Genomic DNA, 15690 nt, shown 5'->3' with positions numbered 1-15690 from the left:
ACGAGGGAAGTACAAAGAGTTGGCAGCACAGTGGAAGGAACAGCGCCGCACCCGTTCGCACAGTGCATCGCAGGTTCCCACAGTGGTGCCACAGCGCCAGGGATGGCGGTGCAGTGACTGGAGTTGGGGGGTAAGACCCTTGTCGCAGCCACTGTGCGGAGTGGCGGCCTGACACCGTCTGACCTGGGCGCTGCGGAGGAGTGGTTGGCATTTAATGCCTCCGTACGGCGGGAGGGCGAGCGGATGGTGGTTTGTCCTTTCTGTCGAGGGGTGGTCTCGAGCGAGGCGCAGACGCGGGGCGCTGTCGAGGGTCCCGACGGGGAGCCCACGAGCGAGGCGGAGATTGCCCCGCGGGTTCGAGGGGGTTCGGATGGGCCGCACTGTGTTCTTGGGCCACGGATTGGGCTTCTTTGAGTCCTGTCCTTTCCTTCGAATCGGAGGGAGGCTGTAGGCCTTCGTGGGCCAGATTGCCTAATGTATGTTTTGTATTTTAAGGGTGATTTAGTCCCCTGGTTAGGGTGCCCCTAATCATGGTATCCGACAGTAGCCCCCGAGCCTTTGTAGGGATGAGCATCAGCCCTGCAGAGGCTTGATCCCTCGAGGGTGTGAATCGGGTGCTGACTGTGGAGATCTAGTTTGCCTTACGGGGGCGCGACGGCGCTTCGGAGAGCATTGTCGGAGAAGATCATTCCGAGATTAGGTTTTGCTGTCGGAGAAGCAGTGAGGAGGCTACTCTGAGTTGTCTATGCAGATCATAGTCGCCTCGAGCACCATGGCGCAGCCGCTGGGGATGTCGCCGTCGTGCTGATGGGGGCATTTAAGCTGGTCTGCGGGGAATTTGGTCCTCGAATGTGTGAAGTTTGCTCCGTGGAGGCACGTTAGCGCACCCGCGGGTGTAGCCCCCGAGGCCTTGGAGGAATGCTTGCACTCGTCCAAGGGCTATAAACATCGCCCTGCATGGTAGATTGATTGGGGTGGCTGCCCAGCGTCCTTTTCAGTCGGCCTCGGTGTTCCTTTCAACCGGCCTCGGCAATTTTCATGCTGGTACAACGGCCCATGATTTGACTGAGCAATTCGGCATGCGCGAGTTAAGCGCGGGAGGTTGATTGAACACATGGAACTCCATAATCGATGGTTGCCGATTCATTCGAGGGTGCGGCCTGAGCCGCGGTGCGCGAGGAGCCCCCGAGCCCCAGCATGCGTGAAGACCTTCCGGGGTCCCTTGACTTTGTTATGACCCTCGTTACCCTTCCGCAGGGAGGAGGGGTGAAGCGCGTCATGCTACCCATGCCCGGGCCGCGAGTCATGGTTGCTTCGGTGAGCTGTTAGCGGGTGGTTCAAGTGGACGTCTGTGCCCCATTCGGTAAGGGTCGGCTCGTGGTCCGTGGACACATCACATAAAGCGCTCGCAAAGGTTCGCTAGGCGGGGCTCGAACCCATTCGATAGGGCCCGAGGGCTCGGTGCTCTCCCTCGATGGGATCCCCCTGCTAGGCACCCTCGACTGGCCTTGAACACTGCGTAGGATGTCTCGGACTCCACGTTCGAGGATAGCTTGTACGGCACATCCGTGCAGTCCGTGACTCTGGTGATCTGGAGCGCCTGTCGATCCCTCGATGGGCCAGGCTTCAAACCCCTGATCAGTAAGGCCTCGAAATTGACTTCCTTCGACGGTAAGGAATCCCCGGGGGGAATATTCCGTAACGGTTCGCTAAAATGGCGCAGGGTCGCCGGTTGTGCGCGGGTCCCCCGCAGATCGTGGCCGACGTGGCCCAGTACACGCGGGCTATGTGGGCGCGCCTTTTCAGGCGGCTGCCTTGGGTAGGCGGAGAGGCGTGGGCGGCGGCTGGCGGATGGGATGGTGCTACAGTCCCGCCGCGCCCGTCGGTTACCGCGCCATAATTATCGCCGTGTGCACGCGTGGGGGGACTTCGCGGTCGTGGGGCCCAGCTATCAGTGACAACAAAATCTACCGCATTCAATGCAGTAGATTCGGGCTGCGGCGGCAAATTCGCCCATCGTGATGGATAAAAGCGGGGAAGGGGAGATTGTTTGGGCTCACCTGGCCATCTTGCCTTCGCCTCCCTTGCCTTCTCCGCCTCCCCTGCACCCGGAGCCTAGAGCCGAGAGTGAAAGGAGGAAAAGAAGAAGAAGAGAGCGAGAGCACACCTTAGCCATCGTCGAGCTTGCTTTCCCGTGCTCCTGGCGATTCGAAGCGATGACGCAGATCGAGGAGCCGTTTCCATGGGGGAAGTCCACCGCCACCGCGGCGATCCTGGAGCAACTGGTCGTCGAGAGGCTGCTTCCGACGAACAACAACCCGGAGCGGCCGGTGTGGATTCCCCCACGGCCGGAGGAGACCGAGCCGAATCCCCCCGACGGCTACATCGTGAGCCTTGTGCGGCTCCACGAGCGGGGATTCGGCGTCCCCATCGGCAGATTCATGCGGGTGTTGTGCGTCTACTACGGGGTGGAGTTGCACAACTTTGGCCCCAACTCCATCTCGCAGGTGGCGGTCTTCGTCGCCCTCGGCGAGGGCTACCTGGGGATCGAGGCGCACTGGGAGCTGTGGATCCATTTGTTTCGCGGCGAGCTTTACATCGAGAACATGCAGGGCCAGCCGAAGAGGTACGCTCGCGCCGGCGGCTTCATACTTCATGTGTGCGGAAACAAGTCGCACCTGTACATCCCAGCAGGATGACCACGAATAATGCCGGGTGGACCCGAGGGTGGTTTTACCTGTGGAACGACGGCAGACGGCTCCCGGCGTTCACCAACAAGGTGCTCCGGGAGAGGCCGGAGAAGTGGAATTGGGGGGTATTGCCCCCGACGCATCAGGCCAGGCTCGAGGTCCTCACCAACGCGTTGCTGCGTCTAGCGAGGAAGGGGCTGATGGTTGCGGCTGTCATCGCAAACTTCCACCGGCAGAGGGTGATTCCTCTCATGGAGAGGAAGCTGCCAATCTTCGATCTCACCCCTGAGGCCTCGTACGAGGGCTCGAGGACGTCGAACGTGCTGCTTCCCCATAACATTGCTGCCCGGAGGGCGAAAAGTGCGGTGGCGGAGTTCCCCGACAACCCAGATGATCTCTGGGAGATCAAGATGTGCCCCGAGGCGGGGTACGTTTCTGTGGTGAGCTTAAGTTTCAATTCGTTGTCGATTTTGTGCTATTTCTTCCCCACTCCTTACTCCTGACTTGGTCGTGCTCGCAGGGGGTAAGCCACAAAGGCTATGTTTCGAAGCCCCCGATCCCGGAGGACCGCCAAGCCAACCGCCTGTGTGATGAGGTGGTGCAGAAGAGGAAGGACGCGGCGAAGGAGGCTGCCGCCAGGAAGAGGGAGAGGAAGGAAGAGCACGCCAAGGCGTGCAAGATTGCACAAGCGGAGGCCATCCCGCAGCCACCCACACCCGAGCCCACCGAGGAGGAAGATTCCTCGGGCGGTGAGTTCAATTTCTCGGAGCCCGAGGACTATGAGGTGGTGACGGGTGTGAGCCTCCCGCCGGCCTATCGAGAGGCTGGTGGCGAGGATATGACGGTGATGCTGGGTGTGGCGAGGCTCACACTGGGATCACTGGTGGAGTCGCACCCTGCGAGGACAGAGTGGAGGTTGCCCACGCAGGCGGCAGGACGAGGGTCGCCCGCGCCGGCAGCGGGCAGGAGATCGTCCACGCCCGTGACGGGGTAGAGTTTGCCCCCACCGGCAACGGGTAGAAGGGCACCCGTGCCCGCGGTGTCGACGGGCGATGGAGGGTCCGCGGCGAGTGCGGAGACACCCGCAAAGACAGCCTCAAGGCTTCAGGCTGATCCGAGGACGATGCCCTCGGGTCAATCTTTGGGGGGGTGTCACCGTGCCGCGGGCCCGGAGGAGCGGCACGGGCAAGCGCAGCATGAGCGCCCGGTCAGGGTAAGTGACCTTGATTTTATCCTTTGCATTTGTTTACTCGACCCTCCAATCCTGTTGACTTCAACGTTTCTTCCCCGATTGCCCGGCTGCAGGGCCACCTCCAAGCATTCGGCCCGCCTTGCACCGACCAAGGCCCTCAAGACCGGGGCGCACATGATGCCGCACATGGCCCTGGAGGCCCAATTGGCCCGAGCACAGGAGAGTGGGGGCGACGCCGGCCAGAGCGGCATTGTAACGACCGCTCGGGCCGAAGCCGAGGAGGAGGCTGGCCTGGGCGGCGCGGATGACGCCGTTCGGCCGGACGTCGAAGTCGAGGCCGGTCGAGGCGACGCGGATAGCGCCGCCCAGCCGGTCGCAGGAGGAGGAGCTGGTGGGGGCGCGCAAGAGCGCCCCGTCGGCAAAAGAGAGGGAGAGACCTTCGCCCCCGAGCTCCTGAGGGCTGGGGTCGAGGGTGTCATGGAGGAGGAGTTGGCGCTAAGGGCGTCAGCGGTGGAGGAGACCCGCGTCCCAGAGCCCGCGAGGGTCGGGGACGAGGGTGCCGCTGCGGCGGCGATGGAGCGAGCAGCGCCGGAGAACGCGACACCGTTGGTGGAGCTGCCACTGAGCAGCGACGAGTTCGGGGGTTCGAGGGGCATCGACCCCGCTACTGTGGCCAGCGCCGCCGACTGGATTTCTGAGTTCGTGTCGGCCTCCGGGGAGGTACTTAGCGCGGGGACGTCTGAGGAGCCCCATCATGGGGCGATCATCTAGTCCGGGGTCCCCTTGGAGTTTCTCCACAATGAGCGGGAGGAGGAAGCGACCTGGAAGGCGTAGTACGAGGTTGGCTCTCAGATTCAGGACAACCTCGACCGCGCCTTACAACTTCATAGGACGACGGACTTTCAGATCAGCAAGGTAGGTGCCTTTCCCCTGGTTATTGCTCGTGTCCGGTCTTGTTTTTGTGTGCTTCACTCACGCTCTCACACTTGCAGCGGCTGAGGGAAATCTCGCGCAACAAGAGCGCCGAGCTGACCCGATTGTACTCCCAGGTGCGCTGGCTTGAGCAGTGCAACGCCGACTTGGTGCTCCAGACGATCGACGCCAACACCCTGGTGACCAACCTGGGAGCGCGCCAGTGTGCGCTAGAGGAGGAGCTGGCGCAGACCGTCGGTGAGCGCGACGCTCAGAGGGGCGTAGCGGAGCAGAGAGCCCAGGAGGCCGAGGCACAGGCTACCGAGCTACAGCGAGCTAGGGCGGCGCTCGAGCAGAAGGAGGCCGAACTCCAGCGCAAGGAGGCCGAGCTCCAAGGCATGGAGGCCGAGCTCCAGCGCGAGAAGGTGTCCGTCGCCACGTTCACCGGGACCCTCGAGGAGAAGGAGGTGGCCGTCCGGAACGCGGAGACCGCCCTCAAGGAAAAGGAGGACTCCTTGTCCTCGCTTGAGGAGGTCGCACGGGTCTAGCAGGAGGAAACGCAAGGACATATCGCGGGTAAGTATCAAAATTTCACTGTTGTTTGATTCTAGTTTAGCGCAACTTATCTTTGTTACCTCGTTCAGAGCTCAAGAGGGCGGTGGCGAACGAGACCGCGGCGAAGGAGGCTGCCAACACCGCATTCACGGTGCGGGACGAGTACGCAGAGCTGGAGCGGACCACCGTGGCCGTGTGTCAGGAGCTCGAGGGGCTAATGCTCAGTCTGGTAGCTCGGTGGCCAGCTGCCTGCGAGCGTTGGGCGATCGAGTCGCCGAGCATGCCAAGAGCACCTTTCGCCTCGGCGTCCAGCGAGCTCTTGCCGTGGCCTTGACGCACTACGACATGGACCTCCTGTTGGTGTTGTCGGGGTACGTCGTCCCGGCCGGTGCCGATACGGACACTGCGTCGGCTATCATGAACGACGCCGACACCGCCGCCGAGGAGTTCGCCGCTGCCTTGACCAAGAAGCTCGAGGCTGACATCCCCCCGATAGCGGATTTTGACGCCGTTGAAGACCCTCAGAGGGGGGAGGATAACCTATAGAGAGTCTGGGCCTCGGAGCCCATGTAATAAGTTAGTACTTGTAGTAATCGTACTTTTGGATTAAGTAATTTGTTAGTGTAAATCGAAAGTGTGGCCCATCGAGGCCTTGTGCGTTCGAGCCCTCGTTTTTTCTACATTATTTCCGTGCTCTCGTGTATGCTTTAGATAATTTTAGGCGAGGAAGTTGTCGTTCATAAACGACCTAGGCGTAGGGAGGTGAGTGGGGATGCCGTATCCCGGAGGCGTAGGCGGTCCCACGGCTCAGCCGACCCATTCCTTAGTCGCTTACGCCTTGCGTCTATCTTTCTAAGTATGCGAGAAACTTAGATACGGAAATTTTTTGAAAAACCATTAGCGATTTTTGGGGACGTTCTGGGATTCCCCCCGTAGTAGCCCCCGAGGGAGGCTTGACTTTGCCGAGGGTAAATCCAAGCGTACCTCAGTGTTCGTGCACATCCGAGCCCCCGAGGGTTCGGAAAGTTCCCAAAAATAAACGAGTAAGTCATACTCTTTATTGCTTTGGGAAATTTTAAATACGAGTACAAGTTATGTACAAAAAGCTTGGAATTCTAAAGATAGAAGCGACGTAGCTACTGTATGTTCCAAGCGTTAGTGAAGACTTCGTAATTTTCGTTCGCAAGCTTGTACGTGTCAGGCTTGAGCACCTCCTCGATGATGTATGGGCCTTCCCATGGTGGTGAAAGCTTGTGGCGGCCCCTGTTGTCCTGTCGAAGCCTCAGAACCAAGTCCCCTTTGTTGAGGTCTCGGCGCCGAATTCTCTGCGCTTGGTACCTTCGCAGGGATTGCTAATAACGTGCGGAGTGTAGGAGCGCCAGATCTTGAGCCTCGTCCACTTGATCCAGCGAGTCCTCGCGGGCTTGCTGGTTCCCCTGTTCCTAATAAGCTTTGAGTCTCGGCGATCCGTATTCCAAGTCCATGGGGAGGATGGCCTCGGCACCGTAGACGAGGAAAAACGGGGTAAAGCCCGTGGCTCTGCTTGGGGTTGTCCTCAGGCTCCAGATAACCGAGGGCAGCTCTGTGAGCCATCTCTGGCCAAACTTGTTCAGCTTGTTGAAGATCCTTGGCTTGAGGCCTTGGAGGATCATACCATTGGCACGCTCCACCTGCCCATTCGTCTGTGGGTGCGCCATAGCCGACCAGTCCACGCGTATGTGGTAGCTATCGCAGAACGCCAAGAATTTCTTGCCCGTGAACTGGGTGTCGTTGTCGGTGATGATCGAATTCAGAAACCCGAACCTGTAGACAATGTCAGTGAAGAACAGAATAGCTTGGTCAGACTTGATCTTGCCGATGGGTCGAGCCTCGATCCACTTGGAGAATTTGTAGATTGCCACCAGCAAGTGCGTGTAGCCCCCGGGCGCCTTCTGCAGCGGGCCGACGTGGTCCAATCCCCACACTGCAAACGGCCATGTGATGGGGATGGTTTGCAGAGCGTGGGCCGGGAGGTGCGTCTTCCAGGCGTAGAACTAGCAACCCTCACAGGTCCGCACAACGTCGGTGGCATCGGCGACCGCTGTAGGCCAGTAAAAGCCTTGCCGAAATGCGTTACCCACGAGGGTGCGTGGCGTGGCGTGGTGACCGCAGATACTAGCGTGGATGTCATGGATCAGCTCCTTACCCTCGGGGATGGGGATGCATCGCTGCAAAACGCTCGACGGACTGCGTTTGTACAGCTCGTCGTCGATCAAGAGGAAGGACTTGGCCCACCTCGCAATGCGCCGCGCCTGAGTGCGGTCCGAAGGTAGGACCCCTCGAATCATGCAGTCAAGGTACTGGGTGCACCAGTCTCGCAGAGGCGGGGCCTCATCGATCTCCATTGCTTCATCCTCATCCACAAAGGAGGTCTCGAAGTCAGTCTCCATGGCCTCGGGCTCCTCTATCGAGGGGTCCTCGGCCGATGGCCCCGTGGTCGCAGCCCCCGAGGGTCCGGGCGCCGCTCCGATGGCTTCCGTAGGGTTCTTGAAGTCAACAGACGGCTTGGTGAGGTCACGGGAAAAGACATTCGGAGGAACGGTGGTTCGCCCGGACGCGATCTTGGCTAGTTGGTCCGCTTCTTCGTTGTACTTACACGCGATGTGGTTGAGCTCGAGCCCATCGAACTTGTCCTCGAGGCGACGCACTGCGTTGCAGTACGCCTCCATCTTATCGCCGTGGCAGCTTGCCTCCTTCATCACCTGGTGTCGGGTGCCACAATTAGGGACACCCTAATTGGGGTACTAAAACCACTTTCAAAAACACAAACACATGTTAAGGCAACTGGGCCCACGAAGGCCCACGGCCTATTTCTCCCTCAGAAGAAAGGAAAGGACTCAAAGAAGTCCAGCATGTGGCCCAGCCACATCCCCCTCGGGCAGGTGGCCAATCTCCGCCTCGCTCGAGGGCCCCTCTCAGGCCCACCGAACAAACTCCGCCCCGCTCGAGGGTAGCGGACCTATACCCTCGGGCGGGTCACTCATCTCCGCCTCGCTCGAGGGCTCTCCTCGAGACCCTCGACCGCGCAATCGTATTTCCGCCTCGCTCGAGGACAGCGGACCTGCCCTCGAGCGGGTGGCCAATCTCCGCCTCGCTCGAGGACAGCGGACATGCCCTCGAGCGGGTGGCCAATCTCCGCCTCGCTCGAGGACAGCGGACCTGCCCTCGAGCGGGTGGCCAATCTCCGCCTCGCTCGAGGCCATCTCTCGGCACAAGAGACAAATGGCCCCGCCGCCCAACCGACCGCCGTACGAAGGCATTAAAAGCCAGCCACTCCACCACGGCTCAAAGGGCAGGCGGCGTCAGACTGCCACTCCCGTAGTGGATGTGACCGGCGTCCCGTCCACCGACCCCGGTCACCGCTCTGCCACCCCAGTCGCTGTAGCAGTACTGTGGGCATTCAATGCGGCACGAGGCAAGTTGGCGCCGCCCCTGTTACTGTTCTGCCGACATCCATCGCCGAACCCATCTCCCGCTGGGGAAGGGGTCCGACGATGTCACGTGTCCTGCCAAGAGGGGCACTCTGCATGCGTGGGCAGGGCCCCGGACCTCTCTCTTGTGGGGTCCGGGACTTCCACGCGCCCCCGGACCTTCTAGTGCACACGCTCGCACCCCGACCAGGGGGTCCGGGACCGTCCCACGCCATTACTACCGCTGGGACACTGCGGGACGACCGGCACAATCTTCGCAGGGCCAAGGACGGAGCCCAGGACGACAGCGACGCGCGCCGCCTTCCCACAGTACACTTTCTACAGTGTTCGACCACTGTACCCGCGATTCAGGGGAAAACGACGACTTCCGCGCACCTGCACTCATGTACGCCGCCCCTCCTTACAACTATAAAAGGAGAGGGTGGGCTTCCTTTTGGAGAGGCTGATCGGATCTCTCCAATCGAAGGGTGGAAACAGGCTCCCTGAACTTCCCCTTTCAGAACTTTCAGCACGATTGAGTACTCATCTCAACTAACTCCACTTCTAGCAGAGACTTGGGAGCTTCTCTCCCTCTCTCGCCTCGCTTGTATCCCCTACTACGAGCACTTCGGGTGCAAGATAATACAGTGCCCTTGCACACCCCCTTTGCTGGACGTACGGCCCCGCGGCCGGAACCAGGATAAACTGTGCGTTATTGTGATTGCCTCTTGCACCATCATCTGGGACGAGGAAACATGCAGCATTTACTAGTTGGGATCCAGGCCCCCGGGTCGGGACGCCGATAGTTGGCGCGCCAGGTAGGGGCGCTGCGTGACATTTTCTCTCTTTCTCCCATTTGATCTCCCGGAATGGCGAGCAGATCCAACCCATACCCTATGGGCGTTTCGGATCCGTTTCCAGCGGGACGCGCGGTCTCGTTCGGGAGTCTTGAGTTCAGAGCAACCGGCAACGGTTACCTCATGCAGCTCCTCTCCTCCGAACGCAACCTCATCGCTCCGACTCCGCCAGCCCGACGCAACAGGCGCTCGGGTCAGCGTTCACGACAAGCACGCACGGAGCGGCGTCGAGCGGCCCGCCACAGCTCCCCCACGTGGGTCGAGGCTGGCGTGTCGCAACTCAACATCGCGGCCAGTGGGGCAACCGTCTCATCATCGCGTGCCTCGGCGTCATCCGTGCCGGCACCATCGCCTGCGGCAGCACTAATACCTCCCAGGGGGGACCCGACTTCGGTGTCTTCGTTCCCCTTCGGGATGCGCAACGCCGCCACCCGCGCCTTGTCAACCGTCGCTGACCTCATCGAGCATGAGGATACGCCGGGTCATCATCTTCTGCCGATCCGCAGCCTCAGCGCGTCGTCCCCTGACGAACCCTACCCCGAGACGGCAAGCTCGATCGCCGACGACGTCGACTTCTTCATGAACAACTTCACGGCCGAGGAGGCCGAGGACTACTCCGGGGTCCGCAACCCCGACGCTCTCCACGCATTCCAGCTGGCAACGGCCTACTGCCTCACCTGCTCCGAAGACTCCAGCGAGGGGGATTTCGATCCTTCCAGGGAATGCTTCATGGCGGACCTCACGAACGAGCAAGACGACAATACTCCAGCCAACGACGAGGACGGCGGGGCGGACGTACGGGCAAAGCAACCGGTGGTCCCGCCCGCAGCCCCTTCCTCGTCAAGTTCAGCGGCGCGTCAAGCCCAGCTGGCGCAGCTCAACGAGCTTCAAGCCAAGCTCGACGAGCAGCGTCGGCAAACCCAGGAGCTACGCGCCGCACTCGAGCAGCAGCGTACCATGCCTGGTGCGCACGCCCGGACGGCGGCACGTGTGGCCCGGGAGCGCATCCTGGCTGACGACAACGTCGACAAATCTCCGGAACTACAAACGGCCGGCGAGAAACTCGTCGCTGCGGCTTATCTACTTCAAGCTATGCCTGAGCCATCGACACCTTCGGGCCGCAACCTGCGCCGCGAGGCACAGGAACTCATCGAGCAAGCTGCCGTGCAGCAGGCCGAGAGTTCTACGTCTCGCATGCGCTCGAAGGCCCCGGAGCAGTGCGCTGGGACTGCGCACCAGGACCGTGAGGTTTCTGTCCACACACCCCCAGCAGGGAAGGGCAAGGCAGCCGTAGCACCCGGTGCGAGGGCACCCCCGGTACACGAGCGCATCGGAAGAGTTCCCGTAAGGGAGCGAATCCGCGACACTCGCGGGCACGCTGGCGACGGCGACGCCCGCAACGTCATCAACGGCAGGAGGTACACCCCTCGACGGGGCGGACGCTTCGACCCTGAGCACGACAGGGGTGAGTCACCGGAACCTCCGGGCACCCGGGTGTTCAGTCGGGAGATCCGGACCGCGCCTTTTCCCCCGCGCTTCCGACAACCCAACACCCTCGTCAAATACTCGGGCGAGACTGATCCTGCAGTCTGGCTCAATGACTACCGCCTAGCGTGCCAGCTAGGTGGCGCGACGGAAGACGCGGTCATCATCCGCAACCTCCCCCTTCATCTTGCTGACGCCACACGAACGTGGCTCGAGCACTTGCCTGCGGATCAGATCTACAGCTGGGCCGACTTGGTCCATGTCTTCGTAGGCAATTTCCAGGGCACGTACGTGCGCCCTGGGAACTCCTGGGACCTCAAAGGGTGTCGCCAGAAGCCCCGCGAATCCCTGCGTGACTACGTACGGCGCTTCTCCAAGCAGTGCACCGAGCTCCCCAGCGTCACCCACGTCGAGGTCATTAACGCTTTCCTCGAGGGTACGACGTGCAGGAATCTGGTGCATGAGCTCGCGAGAAGCCGACCCGTTAATACCAACGAGTTGTTCGACGCTGCCACCAACTTCGCCGCCGGCGAGGAGGCTGTTGGTGCCATCTTCGACGACAAATCAAGCAAGCGCAAGGACGATGCGCCCGCGGAGGGCAGCAACGTCAAGCCCAACGCCCCCGCCAAGAAACAAAAGCGGGGGAGGAAGGGAAGGAAGCCGGTCCCGCCGAACCAGCGCGGGACGGAGCAGGCAGAAGACTCCGAGGAGGCCTTCGCAGCCGCCCCGGACCGCAAAGGGCCTCGAGGCCCCCCTCGAGGCGGTGGTGGCCAGTTCGATGACATGCTTAAGAAACCGTGCCCTTACCACAAGGGCCCGGTCAACCATACTCTCGAGCAGTGCGAGATGCTCAAGAAATACTACAACCGTGTCGCGCATCGCGATGAGGACAAGAAGAAGGATGCTGGCGACAAAGGTGGAGATGACGAGTTCCCCCCAGTGGAGAACGCCTTCTTCATCTTTGGAGGAACGACGACGAATATGACTTCTCGGCAGCGCAAGCGTGAGCGCCGCGAAGTCTTTTCCGTCACCAAGGCCACGCCATCCTACCTTGACTGGTCGAAGGACACCATTGCCTTTGGCCGCGAGGACCACCCCGACTACGTCCCGCATCCGGGACGTTACCCGCTCGTTGTCGACCCCATCATCGGCAACACTCGCTTCTCCAAGGTGCTCATGGACGGAGGCAGCAGCCTCAACATCATGTACGCCCCCACCTTGGAGCTCATGGGGATCGGATTGGACAAGCTACGCCCCAGCAAGTCGCCATTCCACGGCGTCGCGCCGGGGAAGTGGGTCCAACCCCTCGGCCAGATCGATCTGCCGGTCTGCTTCGGCACGGCAGCCAACTTCCGCAAGGAGGTACTCACCTTTGAGGTGGTGGGGTTTCGAGGATCCTATCATGCCATCCTCGGTCATCCTTGCTACGCCAAGTTCATGGCCGTCCCCAACTACACCTACCTCAAGCTCAAAATGCTGGGACCAAAGGGCGTCATCACCGTTGGCTCTTCGTTCGAGCACGCCTACGAGTGCGACGTCGAGTGCGTTGAGCGCGCGGAAGCTCAAGCGGAAGACGAGGCCCTCGCAGCCACCCTCGACAAAATGGCGAGCGAGGCCTTGGATTCCACACACCGACATGCCGGGAGCTTCGAACCCACCGAGGGTATCAAGAAGGTGCCCCTCGACCCGAGCCACTCCGACAACAAGGCGTGGCAGATCAGCGCCACCCTCGATGACAAATAGGAAGTGGTGCTCGTCGATTTCCTCCGCGCCAACGCTGATATCTTTGCGTGGAGCCCCTCGGACATGCCTGGCATACCGAGGGAGGTCGTCGAGCACTCTCTTGATGTCCGACCCAACTCCAAGCCGGTGAAGCAACGCCTGCGACGCTTCGACGAGCTCAAGCGCCGGGCGATCGGCGAGGAGTTGCAGAAACTTCTGGCGGCCGGGTTCATCAAAGAGGTATTCCATCCCGAGTGGCTCACTAATCCAGTATTAGTAAAGAAAAAGAGTGGAAATTGGAGGATGTGCGTAGATTACACTAGTCTAAATAAGGCATGTCCGAAGGTTCCCTTTCCTTTGCCACGAATCGATCAGATTGTAGATACTACTGCGGGATGTGAGCTCTTATCCTTTCTTGATGCTTACTCCGGTTACCATCAAATCAGGATGAAAGAGTCCGACTAGCTCGCGACTTCTTTTATCACACCTTTCGGCATGTACTGCTACGTTACGATGCCCTTTGGCCTCAGAAACGTCGGAGCCACCTATCAACGGTGTATGCTCCATGTTTTCGGAGACCAGCTCGAGCGGAGCGTAGAGGCATATGTCGACGACATCGTTGTCAAAACCAGGAAGGCGGACGACCTGGTTGCTGATCTCAGGATCGCATTCGATTGCCTACGAGCCAAAGGGGTAAAACTTAACCCCGAGAAGTGCGTGTTCGGGGTCCCTCGAGGCATGCTCTTGGGCTTCATTGTCTCCCAGCGGGGCATCGAACCCAACCCTGACAAAGTCTCGGCCATCACTCGGATGGGACCGATCCGAGACCTAAAGGGGGTACAGAGGGTCATGGGATGCCTAGCGTCCCTTAGCCGTTTTATCTCGCGTCTCGGCGAGAAAGGTTTGCCCCTGTATCGACTCTTGAGGAAAACCGAGCGCTTCACGTGGACCCCCGAAGCTCAAGAGGCCCTCGAAAGGCTGAAGGCATCGCTCACCCGTGCTCCCATTCTTACACCACCTACGGACGGCGAGCCCCTCTATCTATACGTGGCCGCGACGACCCAAGTGGTCAGCGCGGTGATCGTTGTGGAAAGACAAGAGGAGGGTCAAGCTCTGCCCGTCCAGCGGCCGGTGTACTATATCAGCGAGGTGTTGTCTGAGACCAAGACGCGCTATCCTCAGATTCAGAAGCTACTCTACACAGTGGTGCTAGCTCGACGCAAGCTGCGCCACTACTTCGAGGCTCACCCCGTCACCGTGGTCTCGTCTTTCCCCTTGGGAGAGATAGCCCGCAACCGGGAAGCCGAGGGCAGAATCGCCAAATGGTCTGTGGAGCTAATGGGAGAGACACTCACTTACGCCCCCCGCAAGGCAATTAAGTCCCAAATCTTGGCTGACTTCGTGGCTGAATGGACGGACATTCAGCTACCCCCATCACAAATCCGGGGCGAATGCTGGACTATGTACTTCGACGGGTCGGTGATGAATACTGGAGCCGGAGCCGGCCTCCTCTTCATCTCACCTCTCGGAGAACACATGCGGTATGTAATCCGCTTGCATTTCCCTGCTTCGAACAATATGGCGGAGTATGAGGCCCTCCTCGGCGGCCTCCGCATCGCCATCGAGCTCGGCGTCAAACGCCTCGATGCGCGCGGTGACTCTCAGCTCGTCGTCGACCAAGTAATGAAGGAGTCCAGCTGTCACGACCCAAAGATGGAGGCGTATTGCAACGCAGTACGCCGCCTCGAGGACAAATTCGACGGCCTCGAGCTCAATCACGTCCCACGCAAGTACAATGAGGACGCGGACGAACTGGCCAAGATAGCTTCGGGGCGGACCACCGTCCCCCCGAACATCTTCGCTCACGACATCTCCAGGCCCACCGTCGAGTTCAAGCAACCGACGGAGGCAGGCCCCTCGTCCGCCGGACCCTCCGACGGGAACCCCCCGGCGGACGGGGTCGAGCCCATGGATACTAACTTCGGGACAACCTCCGCGGACGAGGCCGAAGCAATGGAAGTTGACGAGGCCCCCGCTTCGCGAGACTGGCGCGTTCAGTACCTCGAATGGATGGCTCGAGGGCTCCTACCCTCGGACCGCGCTCAGGCGCGATGCCTTGCCAGGCGGGCCAAGTCCTTCGTTCTAATCGACAACGGGCTATACAAGCGTAGCCCCTCGGGTGTCCTGCAACGCTGCATCCCCATCCCCGAGGGCAAGGAGCTGATCCGCGACATCCATGCTGGCGTCTGCGGCCACCACGCCGCGCCACGCACCCTCGTGGGTAACGCGTTTCGGCAAGGCTTTTACTGGCCCACCGCGGTCGCCGACGCCACTGACGTCGTGCGGACTTGCGAGGGATGCCAGTTCTATGCCCGAAAAACACACCTCCCGGCCCATGCCCTGCAGACCATCCCCGTCACGTGGCCGTTCGCCGTGTGGGGACTGGACCTCGTCGGTCCGTTGAAGAGGGCGCCCGGGGGCTTCACCCACTTGCTGGTGGCGGTCGACAAGTTCTCCAAATGGATCAAGGCTCGACCCATCGGCAAGATCAAATCCGAGCAAGCAGTCCAATTCTTCACCGATATCGTCTTCAGGTTCGGGGTCCCGAACTCGATTATCACCGACAACGGCACCCAGTTCACAGGCAAGAAGTTCTTGGCGTTCTGCGACAGCTTCCACATACGTGTGGACTGGTCAGCTGTAGCTCACCCACAGACGAACGGGCAAGTGGAGCGTGCCAATGGCATGATCCTCCAAGGACTAAAGCCGAGGATCTGCAACAAGCTGAACAAGTTCGGCCGAAGGTGGCTCACAGAGCTACCCTCGGT

At 60.6% G+C, this 15690-nt stretch overlaps 1 protein-coding gene across 1 annotated transcript; it reads right to left on the bottom strand.

Annotated features, from left to right (window-relative positions):
- Positions 1–7138: 7138 nt before the first annotated feature.
- Positions 7139–8057, bottom strand: LOC120668032. The gene is made up of 2 exons (XM_039947993.1): positions 7577–8057; positions 7139–7152 (listed from the first exon to the last, which is right to left on the bottom strand). Exons 1-2 carry the CDS (start codon positions 8055–8057, stop codon positions 7139–7141), a joined length of 495 nt encoding a protein of 164 aa, XP_039803927.1.
- Between the last annotated feature and the right edge of the window lie 7633 nt (positions 8058–15690).

This window comes from Panicum virgatum, chromosome 3N (assembly GCF_016808335.1).
Source record: "Panicum virgatum strain AP13 chromosome 3N, P.virgatum_v5, whole genome shotgun sequence".
NCBI lineage: Eukaryota > Viridiplantae > Streptophyta > Magnoliopsida > Poales > Poaceae > Panicum > Panicum virgatum.
The sequence above is the reverse complement of the archived record's forward strand: the minus strand, read 5'-3'. Positions and strand labels throughout refer to the sequence as shown.